Below are 20,556 nucleotides of genomic sequence, written 5' to 3' on the forward strand. Positions count from 1 at the left end.
AAACAGTATGTTTAGTGCTTTTTCCTGTTTTGACTGTGACAAGTATATCATTTTGGCACAAAAGCAAATTAAACGGCACCCGAATTTGGTCTTCTAACACAAGCACTTCTGTTTTGGACGAATTTAGTCACGGTAGATATGATGAGGGACATACCCTCTTTGTTTTTAGCCGGCTTCAGTCTATAGTATGATGTGTATCTATAGATGGCGAATAACAATTCTGATGTCTGTTCACTGTCCTGTGGTGCATTTTTATGTAGAGGAACTATTGTAATTGATAATCCTCTTTCTGCCCCTGCTGCTTTATCAATATTTCAGGCTTGATTTAAAGTTGTTCAGGAGCCAATTGTTTCTGCACAGAAATGCATAGAGATGTTAAAGGAGGGAGAAATGTTTTTCGATATTCCTCCATCGACATTTCTTACAAGTGAGATAACGGAGACTTTGGAGGTAAAAAGGTCAATGTGACTCTAAAGCATGCGATATTAGTTGTGGATTAGCAACTCCTCTTATCTGTTAATGTACTATGCCGTTGTGAGTTGGGAGGTATACAGAGACAAGTTTTTCTGAAGAACTGGAATTCTGAAAAATAATTTTGAAACAAAAGGAATGGCTGTGGAACCAAACTGAGATAGTGCAAATCAATCAATAAACTTTTTCGATAACTAAGAATAATTATTACAGTGTTGACACATAATGCTTGTAAAATGTAAAAACAACACATCTCTATAATAACATTTCAGACATTGTGTACATATTATTAATAAAGCATGGGGTTTTGATGATGAACTGCATATTTTACAAAATAACCAACCAGTGAGCAAACGTCTGTGCCTATAGCATTTGTAAAAAAACATAAGACTGGTGCACGCCTGGCATATCAATTCTTCTAAAAACAGGAATTAAGAAATGACACCTACAAACTTGATAAAATTCACAAAAACAAAAAATTTAATGAATATTGAGGGGATGATTCATCAGAATACTGACCTAATGGGAAACAAAGGCCACTGTGGATAATGGCTAATCTAAATCGTTTTAAGAAGGGTCTTTTCCCAGGGATATGTAAACCAGGCTAAATAGGGCTCTTTAAGTCATTGGGGCCTGCAAAATAACATATTGTCTCAATAAAGGTTTCAGTAGCTCCTCCACTTCTCTTAAGAAGCATGTGCGCTCCATTTAAAATCCCCTACCGAAATGCTGTCTTTTACAGTTATTGAGTAGAGATGTGTGAGGAATGTGGTTGTTGATTGACTGGGGTGTGAGCCTTGGACGACCAACAGCCACAATCCCTTGCAGGGTAAATCACAAAAAGTCACTAAATTGACCTCTGCTTTACACTGGGTAGCTTGGCACAGAAAGTAGTCAAGCTTAATTTAACTTAGAGCAATGTGGAAAGTATTTCTGTAGCACACAAACAGTAATAAAGTGAGAACCCAATTTAGAAAAATAGAGTACATTTTAATAAATTACTTGACACGAAAATGACAACATTTTTTTACAGGTTAATGTTCAAAATAGCACCTGAAAGATCAAAGCGCCAACCACGGACTTCTGGGTGCACAAGACTGTGTCAAAGACAAAACTAAAGACCGATTATGATAGAGCACGGTTCAGATACAAGAAGTGGATTGGGCCCGGTCACTGCTTACCTTCGGACTTAGAACATTTTGAAAGAAAAATGTCTGAGGAGATAAAAGTTCAGGGAGGCAAGGCTGCAGGAGATGTCTGAGGAGTGAGCTTTATTGGCTAAGTTCAGGCTTAGTCACTGAAATGGAAGTAAATAAACTCTGGCAGGACAAGGCAAAAGGCTATAGCCGAAGACAGTTCCACAAAGTCAGATTGGAGAGGACCACTAAAACAGATTTACTGCTGTGGAGAAGAAAGTACCAGGAGAAGCCACAAAGTCAAACTGAATGGCTAGGCACCTGGGGGGGATAGGCGAGCAGTTAGTCCCGGTCTCCTCCTGGTTCTCACAGCACTTTTTGTCCAAACTTTGTCTAAGTTATTAGTTTTTGGAAAATGGCCATCTGGGCACTTTTAGCATCGCAACCAAAGGTCCAGGAGTGGATAGAGGCCTCTTGTGGGTACAGGAGTCACTTAGGCTGGGTCCAGGTGCCTGGATCAAGATGGTGGGAGCCTGTTATTTCCCTGTGGCTCTGAAAAGGAGGCCAAAAAACTAGCCCTTGGAGTCATTACTCTTAGTCCTTGCTGCAGGGCTGGCCTCTGAGGGCTCAAGGCAGGCTCCAGGCACAGCAGCAGTCTAGCAGAGTGCACAGCAGGTTACCGTAGCAGGCAGTCCTCTGAGAGTCCTTCTGCAGGTCCAGTAGTGAACTGAAGAGTGGGTCTGAAGGTCCTATTTTTATACACTGGTGCCCTTTTTCTGAAAGGTGGGAGAAGTTTCTAGAAATGTTCCTTGATGTTCTTGGAATTTCCTGACTCCCCTGCCCTGACTCCAAGCCGGCTGCAGTGACAATACAGAGTTCATAGGCCCATTGTGAAGAGACAGGGCACAGCCTATTTAAGTACATGTGCTCAGCTCCGCCCCCCCCCCCCCCCCCATCCTGCCAGTTGATGGCCCATTGAGGCACACCTAATCCCACTATTCTGTGACTCTCTGGGAGGAATTCACAAAATCTGTCAGCTACACCCAGTCTCATGACCCAAGACAGGGTGCAGGCACAAACAGCTACGGGCAGGAAAATGCCAACTTTATAGAAGTGGAATTTTCAAAATTGTCCTACTTTACCACTAAACAGGCTTTATCATTCTTATTCCATAAGTACCATCCATGACATATCCATCTCATCTCACGTAGGAATAATATAATATTAAATGAAATAAGCAATCTTCAATGTCTTCAGTGTTATCCAATGGGAGGGGTAGGCCTCACAGTGGTGAAAAATTAATTTGGGAGTTTTTCAATACCAGGACATGTACATCTTAAAAGTACATGTCCTACCTTTTGATTACACAGCACCCTGCCCTATGGGCTACCTAGGCCTACCTTAGAGGTGACGTATACATAATAAAAGTGGAGTTTAAGGCTTGGTAAGGTGGTTTAAATACCAAGTCAACATGGCAGTGTGACACTGCATTTAGGCTTCAATGGTGGGCCTGGGACAAGTTTTAGAGGCCTTCTTACCTGGACGGTGCAATAGGTGTTGCATGCCACTGGTAGCATTTAATTTACACACCCTGAGTATATTGTATGCCACACTACAAGGGACTTAAAAGTAAATCAAATATGCCAATTAGGTATATGCCAATCAAACTATGTTTACAGGAATGAGAGCTCGTACTATAGCACTGGTTAGCAGTGGTAAAGTGAACAGAGTCCTAAGGCCAACTGAGGCAAAAATCCATCAAAAATGGAGGCAAATAGGCAAAATGTTTGATGGTAGACCACCCTAAGTCTGACAAGTTTAACACAATGTAAAATAAAACTAGTATGTGCAGCAGTTCTGCTACAGATTTGACGTAGCAGAGCCATGGTATTTTAAGACCATAATCACATGCAAGACAATCCTCAAAGATGTCTTTTTAAATTTGCATATTTGTTGTTCTAGACAGATATCTGCAATAACATTGGGGCTATTTTAATGAGACCCTCAGCGAAACTGAGACCCATCTCCTCCTTCATACAGTAACATGGACTACCTGGCATAATGCAAAATGATGCCTACAAAAACGATTTCCCTCAGTTTGGAATTTAGGCATATGACTGTGGACCTAAATACTCCATAACTTCATTTTGTTAAACACTTTCTGCAATAGATTTGCAATAATGCAGGGATTACTTTACTACATAACTTTAAGGCAAAATTGGCTGACTAAATCTCTGTTACTACAGAAACTAGATGAACCAAATGTTATATCCTACTATTTCAGAATACTCAACTGGACTATACGTGGGTAAGAGTTATTTGGGGTCAGCTCCTCTAAACCAGAATAATGATATATCTTTTTAAAATGGGTAACCCACTGGTTAGCCATAATATATATTCCATTGCCTGTGCCTGAACCTTAGCTGATTTTTTTGAATTAACAACCTTCCACAATTGCTTAGTGTCTCTAGACTTGGAAGAGATGACCAATCTATTCTGAGCCTGCTCCCTCAATGTGGATGATTTTCTCTTTTGAAGGGTGGATTTATAGTCTGATTTACAACTTGCTGTTTCCTCACTGCATTTAGGGCTTCTATTCAGTACCCGCAGTAATCTTCTATTGGCCTGTGAACTTTCTGTGTCAAACCATCGAGGGGAGTCAGATCTATGGCTCCTGCTCTGTTCCCAAAACATGTTCCTGATGGACATAGCAAGGATGACAAAAGCATCAATGACATCTCCTAGGATGCTATCCTGAGATATGCACAGATTTATACAGGTCACATTAAAAGCTGTAAGATGATTGTGGTCACTGTAACTGTTTAGCCAGAGATAGTGATTAAACCAGCAGGATTAAAAACAGGATCATCTTACAGGACAAGAGATTCTGAGTAAATTCAGTAACCCTCAACATTATTGCAGACTACAAGAGAACCTCCCAAAGCCTATACAAAATTATTTTTGCAACTCTCCACACACACCAAGGATGAAAGTTATCTGAGCCAGAATACATTTTTATTCTTGAATTTCAAAAACCTAAAACACTCTTCAAATAAACATTACTAAAAATTAATCAGAACATTGAATGGCTTCTGGTCGGAGCAATAGTGTCAGGATTTGGGTCCATTTTAGAACCCAATGGATGGTATGTTATTTTTTTTCACCAAATGTTCATGCCAGTCAATGATTGCTACATATGTGGCAGCACTAATTTTATTAACATTGTTTATGATAAATCCTTTGACCCCTCCAATGAAATACTGGTGACTTTGGATATAGAATCCCTGGACACCAATATTCCCCGAGAGGGTGGGAAAAGGGTTATCCATTTTCTATTAGACACCAAACCCCAAACTTAACAGCTACCCATCAGACCCATAATTGTCTTATATTTGGCCTTGTCTAAAAATGTGTTCTATTTTGATAGAAAATATTTTTTACAGATTGAAGGGACATTAATAAGAACAGTTGTGCTACAAATTTTGCTATACTCTTTATGGACACTCTTAAATCTACCAATATCCTGTCTAAGAGTAATCCTTTTACATCTTTCATATCTTCGTGGAAACATTATATTGATTATATTGTTTGATCTGGTGTGGTTCAGAACCAGCAGATTGGTTTCCTTAGATGGCTAAATAATAACTGTAAATTACTACGCTGTACCATGCCTCATAGTAACTCCAAAATCAAATTTTTATGTTTTTCAGTGAAAGTTGGAAACAAACACTCATATACCACTTTTATAGGAAACCAACTGAAAGGAGGTCACTTCTTCAATGCTCCATATACCGCCCTAGTTCCGTCAAGGATGCTTTACTCTATAGGCATTCCTTAGGATAAGGAATATCTATGAACTCAAGACAGACCTTTCGAGGAAGCCGCTGTATTACCCATCATCTGATAAAAAAACGCTATCTACATCGCCAAGTCTACTGCTCCATAAAAAGAGATTGATATTGCCCCAGAGATGAACTTTTGAACCCACATGACAAAAACGAGAATACAAAATTTTATGTATAACAACTTTCTCACCCTGCATCTAATTTCAATCCAAATGTATTTAAAAAATGACCTACATTGTCCGTAGGGGACCTGTAACTTGAGTCACCTACTTTTGCTTTTAGAAAAGAACAGCAAGTAGTAAGTACAGCCCTTCTAGCCAATAATACCCCTAGAACCATAATGACATGGGTATTTACAAGGCGGAAGTGGCATTTCAAATGTGGTCAGTGCAAAATTTGCCACTTAATGTTTGAAACCAAAGAATTTTCTTCTGAAATCACAAGGGGTGCTTAAGCATTTTTCCAACTGTAACACCTGAAATGTGGACTACAACATATTTTCACCATGTGATTTACTTTACATAGGACAAATCAGCCTGAAACTTTGCCTACGTATTTGCTAACATAGGCGTATGGTCAGATTGAGGGGCTATAATGCACCCATTTATGCACATTCACGTTAAAGGAGCACCTCTTTGGAAGATCTGAGATGGCAAATTTGTTCTTCACTCCGTGCGGGTGCTATTTCGAGAACAAAGAAGAGCTTAAGTGGATTTTACATTGTGATACTGTAAATGCAGACCTGAACAGCATAGAGGACAAACATTTCACATAGTAGATGGCTGTTGATTTCCACCAAATATAAACAATACCCCTGTAGATACAAATTAATGTCATATTTTATGGTTGCTGATGTATCCATTATGTCTGTCCCCAAAATTATTAACTATTACAGATCACCTTGAATACAAATTATTATTTTTTATTCTTAATGATTTATCCATAATGTTTTGTTCCTCCCAAATTGGCTGTTGTCTGCATTTTTACATCTTCAGTTTTTGATCTGTTTGGTTTTCACTCTGTCTTTTATCTTCTACTATCTGTGATGTACTAGTGGACATTGATTTTTCCCTAGTATAGCTGCTGTTATCACCACCTTCCAAGATTACCTCCTTGACTGGTCTAGCCTATTGAACCTCGCAATTCATTTCACCTGGACTCAGGCATTTCAGTGGAGTTCCCACAAAGATCAACCATGGCTGGCGATCCTTCTGCAAGCCACAGAATGGTTAAGCTACCAGCTCTGTTTTCTCCAGTTACCGAAGAAACGTCTACCTACGTTCACTTGCAGCCAGAATGAACTAAGGCTAGTTGTGATCCATTGCTTCAGGAGATGGTACCTTTTCCTTTCTGGTCCACTATGCTTTAAATGGCATATAATCCTTGATTCTTTGCTGTGTTCCCTGATTAGCTGATTTATACTTAATTGCAACATGTGGCCCAATAATTACGTTATGGCTGTATCTTGACCAGTTTTATAGGACTCAGTGCTAGGAGGTCAATCTTCTCAATCTAAGAGCCTCCCATTTTGATAACATTATAGTGAGCCCTCATTTATTCTGGGATATCATCTACACATTTTGAGCTTACTATTCACCAAATTTTAATTCATTACTTTATCTAAAACCCTTATTACTGTACCATTGGGTCTTCACACTTCATTCACTATGAGAATCCGCACGGATCAGTAGAATGGGATGCACTGCTTCAATATCATTGGACCCAACGTATTGTATTCATTTTCCTAATGATCTCTTTTTTTCTGATTAGACCAATCTTAAATCTATGTAAGTACTTGAATGGAGTGACCTTCACTTTTTAGCAACATTTTGCAACCATTAGCCTGGTCCCCTTAACCCTCCCCTAATGTTCTCTCCTTTCTTGCTTCTCCTTGTATTGATTTCTTTTGGAATTTCCGTCTCTGGTCTCTGTTTTCCTTTAAATATTGCCCATAGCTATAATCCCATACCCCTAGGGGATCGAAACGTTATTGACAAAACATCACAAGCCAGTTACTGACTTGGACATCATGTTTGAAATATTTGTAATAAAAAGGACCATGGCCCTGATTTATGAGGGCCTAGCACTTCCTTGTGCCACATTACTTCTAGTTTTAATGACTCTAATGTGGCCAAACGAGGCCAAATTTGCCGCAGCATATTTACAAAGTGGCGCAATGCATGCATTGCACCACTTTGTAACCCCTTGCACCACCTTATGCCTGCGCCAGGCATATTGTTTGCCAGGGGGTGTTCCCCTCTTAGGGGGACCACAAAAATGGCGTAGTGGAATCTATGAGATTCCACTGTGCCATTTTTTGTGGCTATTTTTAACACCTCCATAGAGCAGGTGTTAAAAGGGGGTATACCATTGTTTTCAGTTGGTCCCTATGTACTCTGCAGGATTAGCGCCAAAATTTTAGTGCTAATCCTGCACAGTACATTAACAGCGTAAAAAAAGTTGACGCTGTTGCCCCCACCCTGTGCCATGATGCTCCATATATTAAATATGGCGCACATATGGTGGTGGGAGAGGGGCCCTAAGGGACGCAGGAAAAGTGGTGCTGCATTAGATGTAGGACTACTTTTCTTTAATTCTGGCTTATGTATTATTCACTGGAACAACCATATCACAGTGTGTACCTGGGTGAGCACTGAGCACTTTTCACCTCATTTTTTATGCTAAAATTTACAAATTAAAAAACATGACCATGGATTAACCATTCCTGTTTTTGGTAGACGTTTATTTATTTTACACATTCACTTTAGATTTGTCTTTGCAATTAAACTTCCAGAGACCCTTGTTCCCTTAAACAAATGTGATCCGAGGTTCCTATACCTTCTAAAGTAAACCCTGTTTCTGATATAGAAATAATTATTTGAGGCACAGCACTGGACTGACCTTTTGAGTAGACATCAGGCTTTAACTCTGTTGGACACGTGGTTGAACAAAGGAAAGGAAGGAGGGTGGCTTAATTATTACAGATGGGATACGAATTTAAAAGGACCATCACATTTTTAGAGTTTTTGGAATTTTGGGATATTTGAACCCACATCAAATTAGTAAAACCTCAAAGAAAATCGAAAGCAGCAGCTTAGCCTCAAAGGGGTCACCAAATACAACTGGTAATGCTAAAATTGCCAAGAAGGTATGGGAGTGTCCAAAGTACAATTGGTTGTTGTTGGTGGCTCTTTCTCTGGGCAGTATCAATAGCATCGGTTTTCTTACACATTCAAGACCTTGTGCCACCTTTATGCAAACATGACTAGAACTGATGAAGCTGGCTATGTTCATTCACCAGTAGAATGCAATGAAACTAGATGTTCCCTGAGCTGGAACTGACTAATTAATTTACTCATTCAGTGTAGCTTCGGTGCTGGGTTCAAAAATCTAAATCTGACAATCTATAATGAACACAAGGCCCAAGTATGAATTTTATTCTGCAAGGTCACAGACTTCCCCCATGCACAGATATTATCTTATGAAGAAGGGTACTACATAAAATATTGTGGTGAGGGGCAACCACGTCTATATGAGAGAGGTCAACACACTCCTGCTGTTTCCTGCCAGAAAAGATGACATTGGACAATGGTCATTTAGGATTTGAGTGCATCTCAGAGCAGGTAATTTAAAGCATTGCATGCACAATATCATAAAACTGCGTGAATAATCATCCTAGACATAGAAATAACCTCAAAGTGAGAGGTAGAAAAATGTTGCCCAACAAAGCACTGATGACATGCCATAAGCCTGAACCACATTTTGTAGTTGGAAACAAGATTAGATGGTGGCACACCAAAAATATGGGGCTATGCCTCAAGAAATTGAGCTAGCGTCAAAAGAGTTAAAGATGGGAGAAAATATAGCAAGACTATAAAGCCCACTGCTAAAAATACATGAGGGCTCCAAACCATGTTTAATATCTTTTGAGATTCAAAATCTACATCACCACGCAGTGACACGAGATCATTGTTTAATGTTTAAAAAACGTGAAATCTACAAACAGGTCCAGTCTGTCCAACATTCACCCCCACCAGTGACTGTTGTTGCTCATGGATTCCTTATTTTGGGGGAATACTCTTTTGTAGATCCTGTTCATTTTTGCAAAGAAATATGCAATATACATTGGTAAACAGGAAAAAAGTTTGACTGAGAAATCACTGTTACAATACAAATCCTGCTACTGCCCCTAAGAGATATTATTTGAATGTAATACATATTGGTATGAGGCCTGATACCAAGGGCATAGTTATGTGGTTAAAAGTGATAATGTAATAATCTTTTCCACTGTACTGTGGTAATGTCATACTCATTTCCAGTGTACTGATGAATTTAGGTATCACCTACCAGTGCAAAAGAGATGTGTTCGGCATATTTTTTTAAGCATCTGCTACTAAACGTTAGTTATATTTGTGTTAGGCATACTACATCCTTTAACCCTTCAACCTACACATCTTCTTTATCCCTACTGTTCAACATGTATCTAGCCTCTCTTTCCAAACTCGTAAACATTCAAACTCCCTTGCTATGGCAATGAAAACACTGCTGAATTTGCTGCAACTTTAGGGAGTCAAGAATATTAGACTTGGAGGATGCCTATTTGGAAAAATAGATTATACAGATTCACCTAAAAATCAACTCCTCTAAAACTGAAACTCTCACTTGTGGAACCCAGAGAAATTACAACCCCACTGTTAGCACCATGAACTGGGGCAGCCATCAACTACAATTCACGTGAAAACCCTGCGTAATTGCGGACTCTCTTTTTGATCCAAGGTTAACAAAGTGACAAGAAACTCATTGTACAGAAGAAGAATTCTATTATATTCTACTTTCCTCTACTCAGGGCTTTCTCATCAGATATCACAATTGGATTATGCAAATGGCCTCTAGATTGGAATCCACTTACAAAAATAGTTGCAAAGCTACAAAGAATTCAGAATGCTGCTGTCCGACAGGATCACAATCCTCTTGCCCTCAGACTACTACTCAAACTGTGGTTTGCAAGAAGAATATCCTACAAATCCCTCGGCACTGCTCATCGGGGTGCCCATGGACAAGGACTAATATCCCTGAATCCAAACTCATATTTTACAGTCAAAGACAAAACTCTAGGTCAGGCATGCCCCCCCACCCCCACTCCCCCCTCATGATAGCTGTTCCTTTAAAAACGACATTAAAGGCAATTGGTTCTCAAAACAGATATGCAAGCTGAAGAATATACTGCCAGTCAAATAATGACCATCAACAGCCACGAACACTTCAGATGAGCGAAAAAGTCGTGACTTTCCTGAAGCCATGATGTTAGTGACCGACTCTATCGTGATTGGTTTCGGTATACAGCTTGCAAAACTATCATCACGCTCTTTTTGCTTTCCCACCATATGTGTAAGGTGCACTTGCACGCCGCTCTGTCTCGTTTATGGCACAATATCTGGGCATCAGGCACAATAACACTAATACTCCATAATAATAAAACACAACCAAAGCATCGCTCTTATCCATCCACTTTACAAGTCCTTTAATATAATACACTGGAAAGCTCTTTGAGCGGCCAAAAAGTGCTAGGAAAGTGCTGTAAAATGGTGATTTACAATACAGTAACACACAGATGAATTAGAATTACATTGGTATACTTGTATGAACATATTCTTTAGCAATAACCTTTATGTGGTTCTGTATTTCTAATTTATTAATAATGATATATATTTCACGTTGGCACTAAATGGCATTTGCTCCTGATGAATATATTTGCATTCGGGACCATAATGAAGCCACGTTGTGACTGGTGACCATTGTAAAAATTGTTCTTGCGATAGAAGTGTTGCCTTTTTTCTGTGTTCAGTGTAACTGAGGAGTTAATAACAGGCACCCTTCAGTATTTCACAGCACTCAACCTAATGATATTTAACTCGTCACTTTTGTGCTCAGCAATTACGATATATAGAAGGCAGTATAAATTGAAAAGTTCCACTTACCTATATCGAGAGGCTTGACGTCCAACAAAGGAGATTCGAAATGTGCCATATCAGTTGTGATGTCCACCCACATGGTGTAATGGGAACTTATGTTCATGATAGGTAAAGAGCATTGACACAACGTATACCCGCTGCATTGACACAAGTCACTCTTGAAGCTGCCTTCCTGTGTGCCGAAAGACTCCTCAATTGACAGATTGGAGCTGCATTGAAAACACATGCTTTAGTTTTCACCATTGCAAAGTATTCGTAATGTACATCTGCGAGCGTACAACCAACAAATATATTTCTGTGAAAGCAGTGAAAACTTATACAACACCACTACTTGTACAACTGTTTAACCTCCTGTCTGCAGAAACTGCGTGGAAGTACATGTTATGGACTCTAACAATAATAAATTAGCATGAAGAAAGGCTCACTTAATACTTCCAAATGCTGTGGATCGACATAAACACAGATTTGTGTTGGACACACAGTTCTCTAAAGCTGCACTTTTATTTGGAGTTCAGTACTCATTACTTCTTTGACACAAACATAAATAGAGAGCTGCTATGCAATGTTATAAATTGGACTCTATGATCTGTTCCCAAACATTTGAAATTGCACATTAAATCATGTTCAGCTTTATAGTAAATTCCACGCTCATCAACTAATTTGTAAATGAAAAGGACAGTTCTTGGACATGACAATCATTTGGGCATCAAGAGAGAAATTGTACAGGTATGTATTTTTGTAGCGCAAAGAGAGCACTGATAATCGTATGGCAAGGGATGCAGCTTGAGATAAGTAAGTGCAACTTCTTTACAGGTAGGAGGTATCTCTTCATTTAACTTCAGGCAGGGAAGCAACAAATGTATTTAATTTCAGTGACTGAGATTGGTTATACATTGCCTTTGGAGCGTTTTGGATCTCCATCAGGATGAAGTGTTGCTTTGAGTTCGAGAATATGAGAAGGTGTGTCATTTAGTCGTCTCCTTCTTCTGACTCTTTACCTTGAGCTTGTGATGTCACTACTTTGGGTACTGAAAAAAACACTCCAGATTGTTATCTTGCACACCAAGTGTGGGGCTGTAATGCAGAGACTTGAAATTGAAGCTGTATATCTCCACCAATGAAAATCTGAATGAGTATAGGAGTAGGATCCAGCTCCCAGAATATCATGTGTCTGTCACCATAAACTGGAATTTAAGACTTGCTAACATTTCACTTGAAGACATTTTGCTTTGCTGAGGACAAAATAGCCATCAATCAGGTCCTAACAGGATGAAAGAAGCTGGTTTGGGTGCATCATTTACACAAAATAGGTACCATCCACCTAAGGTAAAACCTGAAATCAGTGACTCTCAATTAGTCTGACTAGTGACCCAAAACAAGCATTAACTTGAGTGAGACTTAATGCATTGTCTTGTGGCATGGTGCACAAGAGAGACTACTCAACAGAGATAGCTGGCACAGGGATCACTGGAAGAGATTACTAAAAAGGAGGCCATCCATTTAACACCGCTCAGTCCACTTCTACCTTTCACAGGTGAGCAAAGAAGTTAGAATTGTTCACGATGTCAGAAGCAGTCAACAGATTGATCAATATATTTCTCATAATCTCATAACCATCTACCAAATGCAGTATTTAATCTCTCAAATTCAATAAGCCCAATTCTATCTAAAGGCCTGCAGAGAATACAGGAGATCATTGTCCTACATATTCCACAGGTGATGCAGCACAACATTCTCCAAATCTTTGCTAAATAGGGCAAGTTGGAGATTAAACAAGAGTTATTTGCTTGTTCTGGATCCAATGTAGAGAGCCTGTGAGAAGTTGTCTGTGAAGAGTTAGGGATCAGATCCCTAATTTTCCAAATTTTGACTGAGAACAAAAGTTCAGTTTCACATGCATAGACTTTAGGAGCTTTATTTCAGCATTAAAAAATACATCCACTATGTCAGCAACAAGGATCATGTATATTCAAACATTTACAATTTCTAGGGATTCAGTGTTCAGCACTAAGATCACAGATGCTGTTCCATGTTGCAAGCATTTATCTGTTCTGCAACCAGCACTTCAGGCAACTAGAGGTTGTTCTTGTACTCATTACTGACCAGCTTTTTGTTATAAGAACTGTGCACATTAATAAGCCTGTTGCTGAGCAGTCACAGTATAGTCTTTAGCTTCATTGTGGGAAAAATTTAATAATGATAAAAATTGAGCAGTCACAGTATGGTCTTTAGCTTCAGAGCAGGAAAAATGTAATAATGATTTGTAAAAAACCTGCTCAAATCAACCACATAAGTTCCAGCCACGCTGTTTCCATGGATTTGTTGTCCAAAGAAAAAAGGATAAAAGTAGGGTTTGTAAGAGAACACTTCAACAGCCCCACCAGCTCCACTGTGTGATGATGTTTTTGTGTGAATCATCGGATATTCTGTGAATTACTGAAAGCTGTCAATGAATGTATGATTTTCATGGGCCCACAACTGGCATCACTTTAAACCTATATTAAAACCTGCTAGCACAAACCAGCAGGGTGATTATAATTTGAGAGACATGATTGATTCATCTACATTATCTGCAAAGCTGCATTGCATCCAGAAAGACAGTAGATATCTAGTAAAGTAACAGTGTTGCAGGATGGGAAAGTACTTTTAGCAACTAGGAATGCAAAAGTGGATTTAGAGAGATTTAGTTATATGTTACTAATCCATTGTTTGTCATTGATAACTGCTAATGCCCATCCTGGCTTGGATGTGTGCATTTAACGTACTAAAATCCTCAGGCATTTCTGAAACAAATACCTATCCACTACAATCATTGAATTGATTGCAGGGGATTGTACAGGAGGTGTAGGGAGTGGCTGAGAATATGCAAAGAGTGGACTAATATATGATGTGCTTAAGGTTCTGCCTTTAGATTCATGAAACATGTACTAAAACAATGGTGCACTTTTAACTCATAGTGCATGGGGGAAGCACTCCTTTAAAGCCCTGTATGAAATTCCAGTAAGAGTCCTTTTATTGTGGCCTCATTTAAAGTACAAGAAGCATAGACTTTTCAAAACATTTTCTGAGTCAGTCAAGAATAGATGTTAATTAGTATGTGTAGGAGGCTGGCCTGGCTTGTAGTGGGTGCCAGAGGTACTTACACCTTGTGCCAGGTCCAGTTATCCCTTATTAGTGTAGAAGAGGTGTTTCTAGCAGCTTAGGCTGATAGAAGGCAGCTATGGCAAAGCAGCTTAGGCTGAACTAGGAGACACGTAAAGCTCCTACTATACCACTGGTGTCATATGCACAATATCATAAGAAAACACAATACATAGAAGTACTAACAATAAAGGTACTTTATTTTTATGACAATATGCCAAAAGTATCTCAGTATGAGGATAAGATATATGCACAAGATATATGTACACAAACCAAAATTATGCAGGTAATAGCAAGAAAAGTAATGCAAGCAGTGTAAAGTTACAATAGATTGCAATAGGAGCCCATAGGTATAGGGGCAACATAAACCATATACTCCAAAAGTGGAATGCGAACCACAAATGGACCCCAAACTTATGTGACCTTGCAGAGGGTCGCTGGGACTGTAAGAAAACAGTGAGGGTTAGAAAAGTAGCCCACCCCAAGACCCTGAAAGGTAGGTGTAAGGTGCACCTACTACCCCTAGAGAGCACAGAAGTCGTGATAGGGGGATTCTGCAGGAAGAACAAACACCAGCAATGCAACAACAGTGGATATCTGGACCTGAGTACCTGTAAGACAAGGGGACCAAGTCCAATAGTCGCGACAGTGTAGAGAGTGGGCAGGAGCCCAGGAAATGCCACCTGAGGGAGCAAGGAAGCTGCCACCTGTTGGAAGAAGCTTGGAGTTCTGCAAGAAAGAAGAGGACTAGGAACTTCCCCTTTGGAGGATGGATGTCCCACGTCGCGATGAAGCTTGAAGAGGTGTTCCCACGCAGAAAGACCGCAAACAAGCCTTGCTAGCTGCAAGGGTTGCAGTTAGAGTTTTTGGGTGCTGCTGTGGCCCAGGAGGGACCAGGATGTCGCCACTTGGAGGAGAAGACAGAGGGGGCACCCAGAAACATAGGGAGCCCTCACAGAAGCAGGCAGCACCCGCAGAAGTACCTGAACAGGCACTTAGAAGCAAAGTTAACCAGAGTCCACCCGAAGTCACAAAAGGGAGTCCCACGATGCCAGAGAACAACTCAGAAGGTTGTGCACTGCAGGAAGGAGTGTCGGGGACCCAGGCTTGGCTGTGCACGAAGGAAATCCTGGAAGAGTGCACAGGAGCAGGAGCAGCTGCAAATCATGCTGTACCCAGCAATGCAGTCTAGCGTGGGGAGGCAAGGACAAACCACCACCAAACTTGGACTGAAGAGTCACTGGACTGTGGGAGTTACTTGGACAGAGTTGCTGAGTTCCAGAGACCACGTTCGTTGTGCTGAGAGGGGACCCAGAGGACCAGTGATGCAGTCTTTTGGTGCCTGTGGTTGCAGGGGGAAGATTCCGTCGACCCACGGGAGATTTCTTCAGAGCTCCTGGTGCAGAGAGGAGGCAGGCTACCCCCAGAGCATGCACCACCTGGAAACAGTCGAGAAAGCCGGCAGGATGAAGCAATACAAGGTTGCTAGTAGTCGTCTTGCTACTTTGTTGCGGTTTTGCAGGCGTCCTGAGCAGTCAGCGATCGATCCTTTGGAAGAAGGTGAAGAGGGAGATGCAGAGGAACTCTGATGAGCTCTTACATTCGTTATCTAAAGAATTCCCCAAAGCAGAGACCCTAAATAGCCAGAAAAGGAGGTTTGGCTACCAAGGACGGAGGATTGGCTACCAAGAGAGGTAAGAGCCTATAAGAAGGAGCCTCTGACATCACATGCTGGCACTGGCCACTCAGAGCAGTCCAGTGGGCCACAAACACCTCTGTTTCCAAGATGGCAGAGGTCTGGGACACACTGGAGGAGCTCTGGGCACCTCCCCTGGGAGGTGCAGGTCAGGGGAGTGGTCACTCCCCTTTCCTTTGTCCAGTTTCGCGCCAGAGCAGGGCTGGGGGATCCCTGAACCGGTATAGACTGGCTTATGCAGAGAGGGGCACCATCTGTGCCCATCAAAGCATTTCCAGAGGCTGGGGGAGGCTACTCCTCCACAGCCTTCACACCTATTTCCAAAGGGAGAGGGTGTAACACCCTCTCTCAGGGGAAATCCTTTGTTCTGCCTTCCTGGGCCAGGGCTGCCTGGACCCCAGGAGGGCAGAAACCTGTCTTAGGGGTTGGCAGCAGCAGCAGCTGCAGTGGAGACCCCGGAAAGTCAGTTTGGCAGTTCCCGGGTACTATGCTAGAGACCCGGGGGATCATGGAATTGTCACCCCAATGCCAAAATGGCATTGGGGTGACAATTCCATGATCTTAGACATGTTACATGGCCATGTTCGGAGTTACCATTGTGACGCTATACATAGGTAGTGACCTATGCATAGTGCACGTGTGTAATGGTGTCCCCGCACTCACAAATTCCGGGGAATTTGCCCTGAACGATGTGGGGGCACCTTGGCTAGTGCCAGGGTGCCCACACACTAAGTAACTTTACACCCAACCTTCACCAGGTGAAGGTTAGACATATAGGTGACTTATAAGTTACTTAAGTGCAGTGGTAAATGGCTGTTAAATAACGGGGATGTTATTTCACTCAGGCTGCACTGGCAGGCCTGTGTAAGAATTGTCAGAGCTCCCTATGGGTGGCAAAAGAAATGCTGCAGCCCATAGGGATCTCCTGGAACCCCAATACCCTGGGTACCTCAGTACCATATACTAGGGAATTATATGGGTGTACCAGTATGCCAATGTGAATTGGTAAATTTAGTCACTAGCCTGTTAGTGACAAATTTGGAAAGCAGAGAGAGCATAACCACTGAGGTTCTGGTTAGCAGAGCCTCAGTGAGACAGTTAGGCATCACACAGGGAACACATATAGGCCACAAACTTATGAGCACAGGGGTCCTGGCTAGCAGGGTCCCAGTGACACATAACAAACATACTGACAACATAGGGTCTTCACTATGAGCACTGGGCCCTGGCTAGCAGGATCCCAGTGACACAGTGAAAACACCCTGACATATACTCACAAACAGACCAAAAGTGGGGGTAACAAGGCTAGAAAGAGACTACTTTCTCACCATATGCAGCTAGCTTTTCAGACCCCATTCAAGAATCTGAGACAGACCATTTGTCTCCTTCACCAGGAGAACAAAATATTGCTGACTTCAAGGAAACCTTTTATTTTTATATTTTCATATTTATTTATTCACTTATTTATTCATAGATGTGCCATTTGACAGAATATCTTTGTGCAATGATTTCTAAAACTAACTGATATCTTGTAGTTACATTTTGTAGGAATTATATTGTACCAAAACTGCTATAGACATCAAAGAGGTTATGATCTAAACAACACTTGGAATACAATGGCCAGCAATGTGGCACCAAAACATGCAAATATTTTTATGCATGTCATCCAAACTAGGTTGATATTTTATCATCTGATTTGGAAATGCAGAATTAATGTCTTGTGGGTTTTTTGCCTTTACAGTGTTGAATGCTTGAGGATGGTGGAGCATGTCGTAAAGGTGCATATGGTGGATGGAAATGTATTTGTCAAAAATAGTTTTCTTTTCACATCAACTTTTTTATTCTAAGGTTAAAACTTATGGATTAGTATGCATTCAGACAGTAACAGTGTAAATTATAGTATCAAGTGAGAACACTTCAAATTTTTGGTTAACAGAAAGATCGGGAAAATGAAAGAGAAGGAAATATCCAGAAGTTCTGCTTTGTGAAGCTAAACAATAGCGATGTACACATGGAGAAAGGATATTCAGGACATGCTAATAAAATAGAACAAGTTTCAAAAGTTCCAGTACACAGGATAGTGATAGCATCTAAACAAAGGAACCTATCCATGTGGGAACATATTTCAGGTTTCTAAAACCCTACGTCAAGTAAGTGACAAGAATGTTAAAATCTCATATTTTGGGACACGTGTTTCTGAAAATTTGATGACCCTCAAAAATTTTCCTTTTGTATGTGTATATGTGGAGAAAGGTTTATACAAATTAAAGATACAGTATATAAATCAACTATTAGTGTAGCAGGCTTGCAATCAAATTTGACAAAACATTTCTCAGAGAGACATCCGAACTTTCAGTTAAGATCCCAGATCTGTGAGTTGGTAAGAAAGCTAACTAGAGGAAAATACAGTTCAAATTATCACTCCAGGAGGAATTTTGGTGCATAAAACATCAGGAATATACAATGAAAATGAAGCTGTTTCTTAAAAAAAAATGTAAGATACATACAGATCAATTCAATTTAAGTATTTAATCATGGTGGAGAGAAGACTCAATAGATCTGAAGAAAGGCACACACTACTTGGGCACAGGAAAAGATGCAATGATTGAAAGGAATTTACACATGCGTTCTAAAATGGTAGACATACATGCATGATAATGAACATGTTGGAGGTGTAGAATTTGTGGAGAGGCCCTGCCATGGTTTCAATGAACTCTGAAAGTAGTAAGCAATACTGAGAGCAAAATGGTGTGTATTTGTAGTAAAAATGAATGTGGTTTAAAACATAATCCTGAACAAAGATAGAAGAATTTAATGAAGACAGTTGAATGGTGAATTAGAAGTTATGAGTTGAATATTATTTCAAACACCAAAATCATTTATGAATCAGATACGCAGCAACCAAAAGGAAAATATGTGTTGGAAATAAATTTTGTGGGAGAACCTAAGTTGACGTCTGGATCCAGCCCACATTAATTATATTGGAATTGTGAGCTGGAACGGACAGCAATGATAATGACAGGATGACTGGTAACCGCTCTGCATTTGCTAGAGTGGCTGATCCTAAGTGCTATGAGGTGTACCTGGACCTCTGTGACCTCTGCAGTGCATGAAATTGTTAGGATTTTAGTTATGCATTTAGAGAATAAGTTGCATTTTGCAAGGTGGCAAATTCTCAATATGAAGCTGATGGACACAGGGCAGTACAATTCAATTCAAGATCCAGCTGTTTCTGATTCACAGGATTGGGAGTGTCGGACCATTCACCAAGGTTAGGGAAAGCTTTTAGTTAACTCTGAAGGGCTGAAGAGCCTTTGAAGAGCTGCAGTATTTGATGTGAATATGGACCTCTTGCACTGGTTCTGCCTTCCAGGAACTTGAAGACTTTCACCTGTTCCTTCATCATATGGTGTGGGACAAGAAGGCATGATTCATATTTCCTTTGACAGGTCCTGTTCTGATGTTAGAGCACATTCCTATATGCTTTTTCTGTAGAAGGCCTTGGCAGTGAGCAGTGCATCTCTATGCCTGTTTTGTTTGTTTGCCTCTGTGCTTCAGGAGGCTTAGGTGAAATATGAGCACAGTGGGATGTTTCAAGCAGAAGTCAAGCTCTTCAACATGGAGGAGAATGACTGGTATTCGAGAATGACTGATATTCTTAGTGAGGAACCCAGTTTGGCTCGTTGGTGCTTCTACTTGGAATCACTGGATCAAACTGAAACTGAATCATCTAATTGAGGGTTTGACCATTCATTGCAACAAAATCAGTAATACCCCAATGAAATGTAAATGGTGACAAAGAGAATGATCTTAACACAAAAGGGTGAGGGTCCTTAAAAGGGATGCCTCATTGCCTTCTCTTTGATTCTATTTCAGAATATTGTCAGACATAATTATTGTGCCATAAGTTAAAACCTGAACCTGAATTGTATATAGTAATTACTCCAATGAGGCAATATTTCTGTAAATTATATTTGAAAACTGTATGCCACTGTGAGTACCACACCTCCTCTGGATGAAATCCATTGTCTCCCAAGGGATATGTTCATCAGAAATATTAGCACAAAGACTTCCCCACTGTTGGAATAATGTGCAAATCTTAAAACAGGATTGTTGCGTAGTTAGCTTTCAGAGGAGAGCAATATAGAGACAAATTGCAAATGAAAACAAGCATTTGCAATACAAAAGGTCAGACATTTGTTCGAGTTCTCGCACATAAATTAAAAATGAATAGTAATACAGTTTCGGATAAGTGATCTGATTCAAATCGCTACACCATGAGCGTGAAGGAGACA

General features: G+C 40.5%; 1 protein-coding gene across 1 annotated transcript in view; it reads right to left on the bottom strand.

Annotated features, from left to right (window-relative positions):
- Window positions 1-20,556, bottom strand: part of LEPR (leptin receptor) — a 714,243-nt gene that overhangs the window by 430,234 nt on the left and 263,453 nt on the right. The window contains exon 5 of the mRNA XM_069232491.1: window positions 11,431-11,633. Within this exon, the coding sequence (XP_069088592.1) occupies window positions 11,431-11,633 (203 nt within the window). The remainder of the gene's footprint in view (window positions 1-11,430; window positions 11,634-20,556) is intronic.

This window comes from Pleurodeles waltl, chromosome 4_2 (genome assembly GCF_031143425.1).
Source record: "Pleurodeles waltl isolate 20211129_DDA chromosome 4_2, aPleWal1.hap1.20221129, whole genome shotgun sequence".
Taxonomy (NCBI): Eukaryota; Metazoa; Chordata; class Amphibia; order Caudata; family Salamandridae; genus Pleurodeles; species Pleurodeles waltl.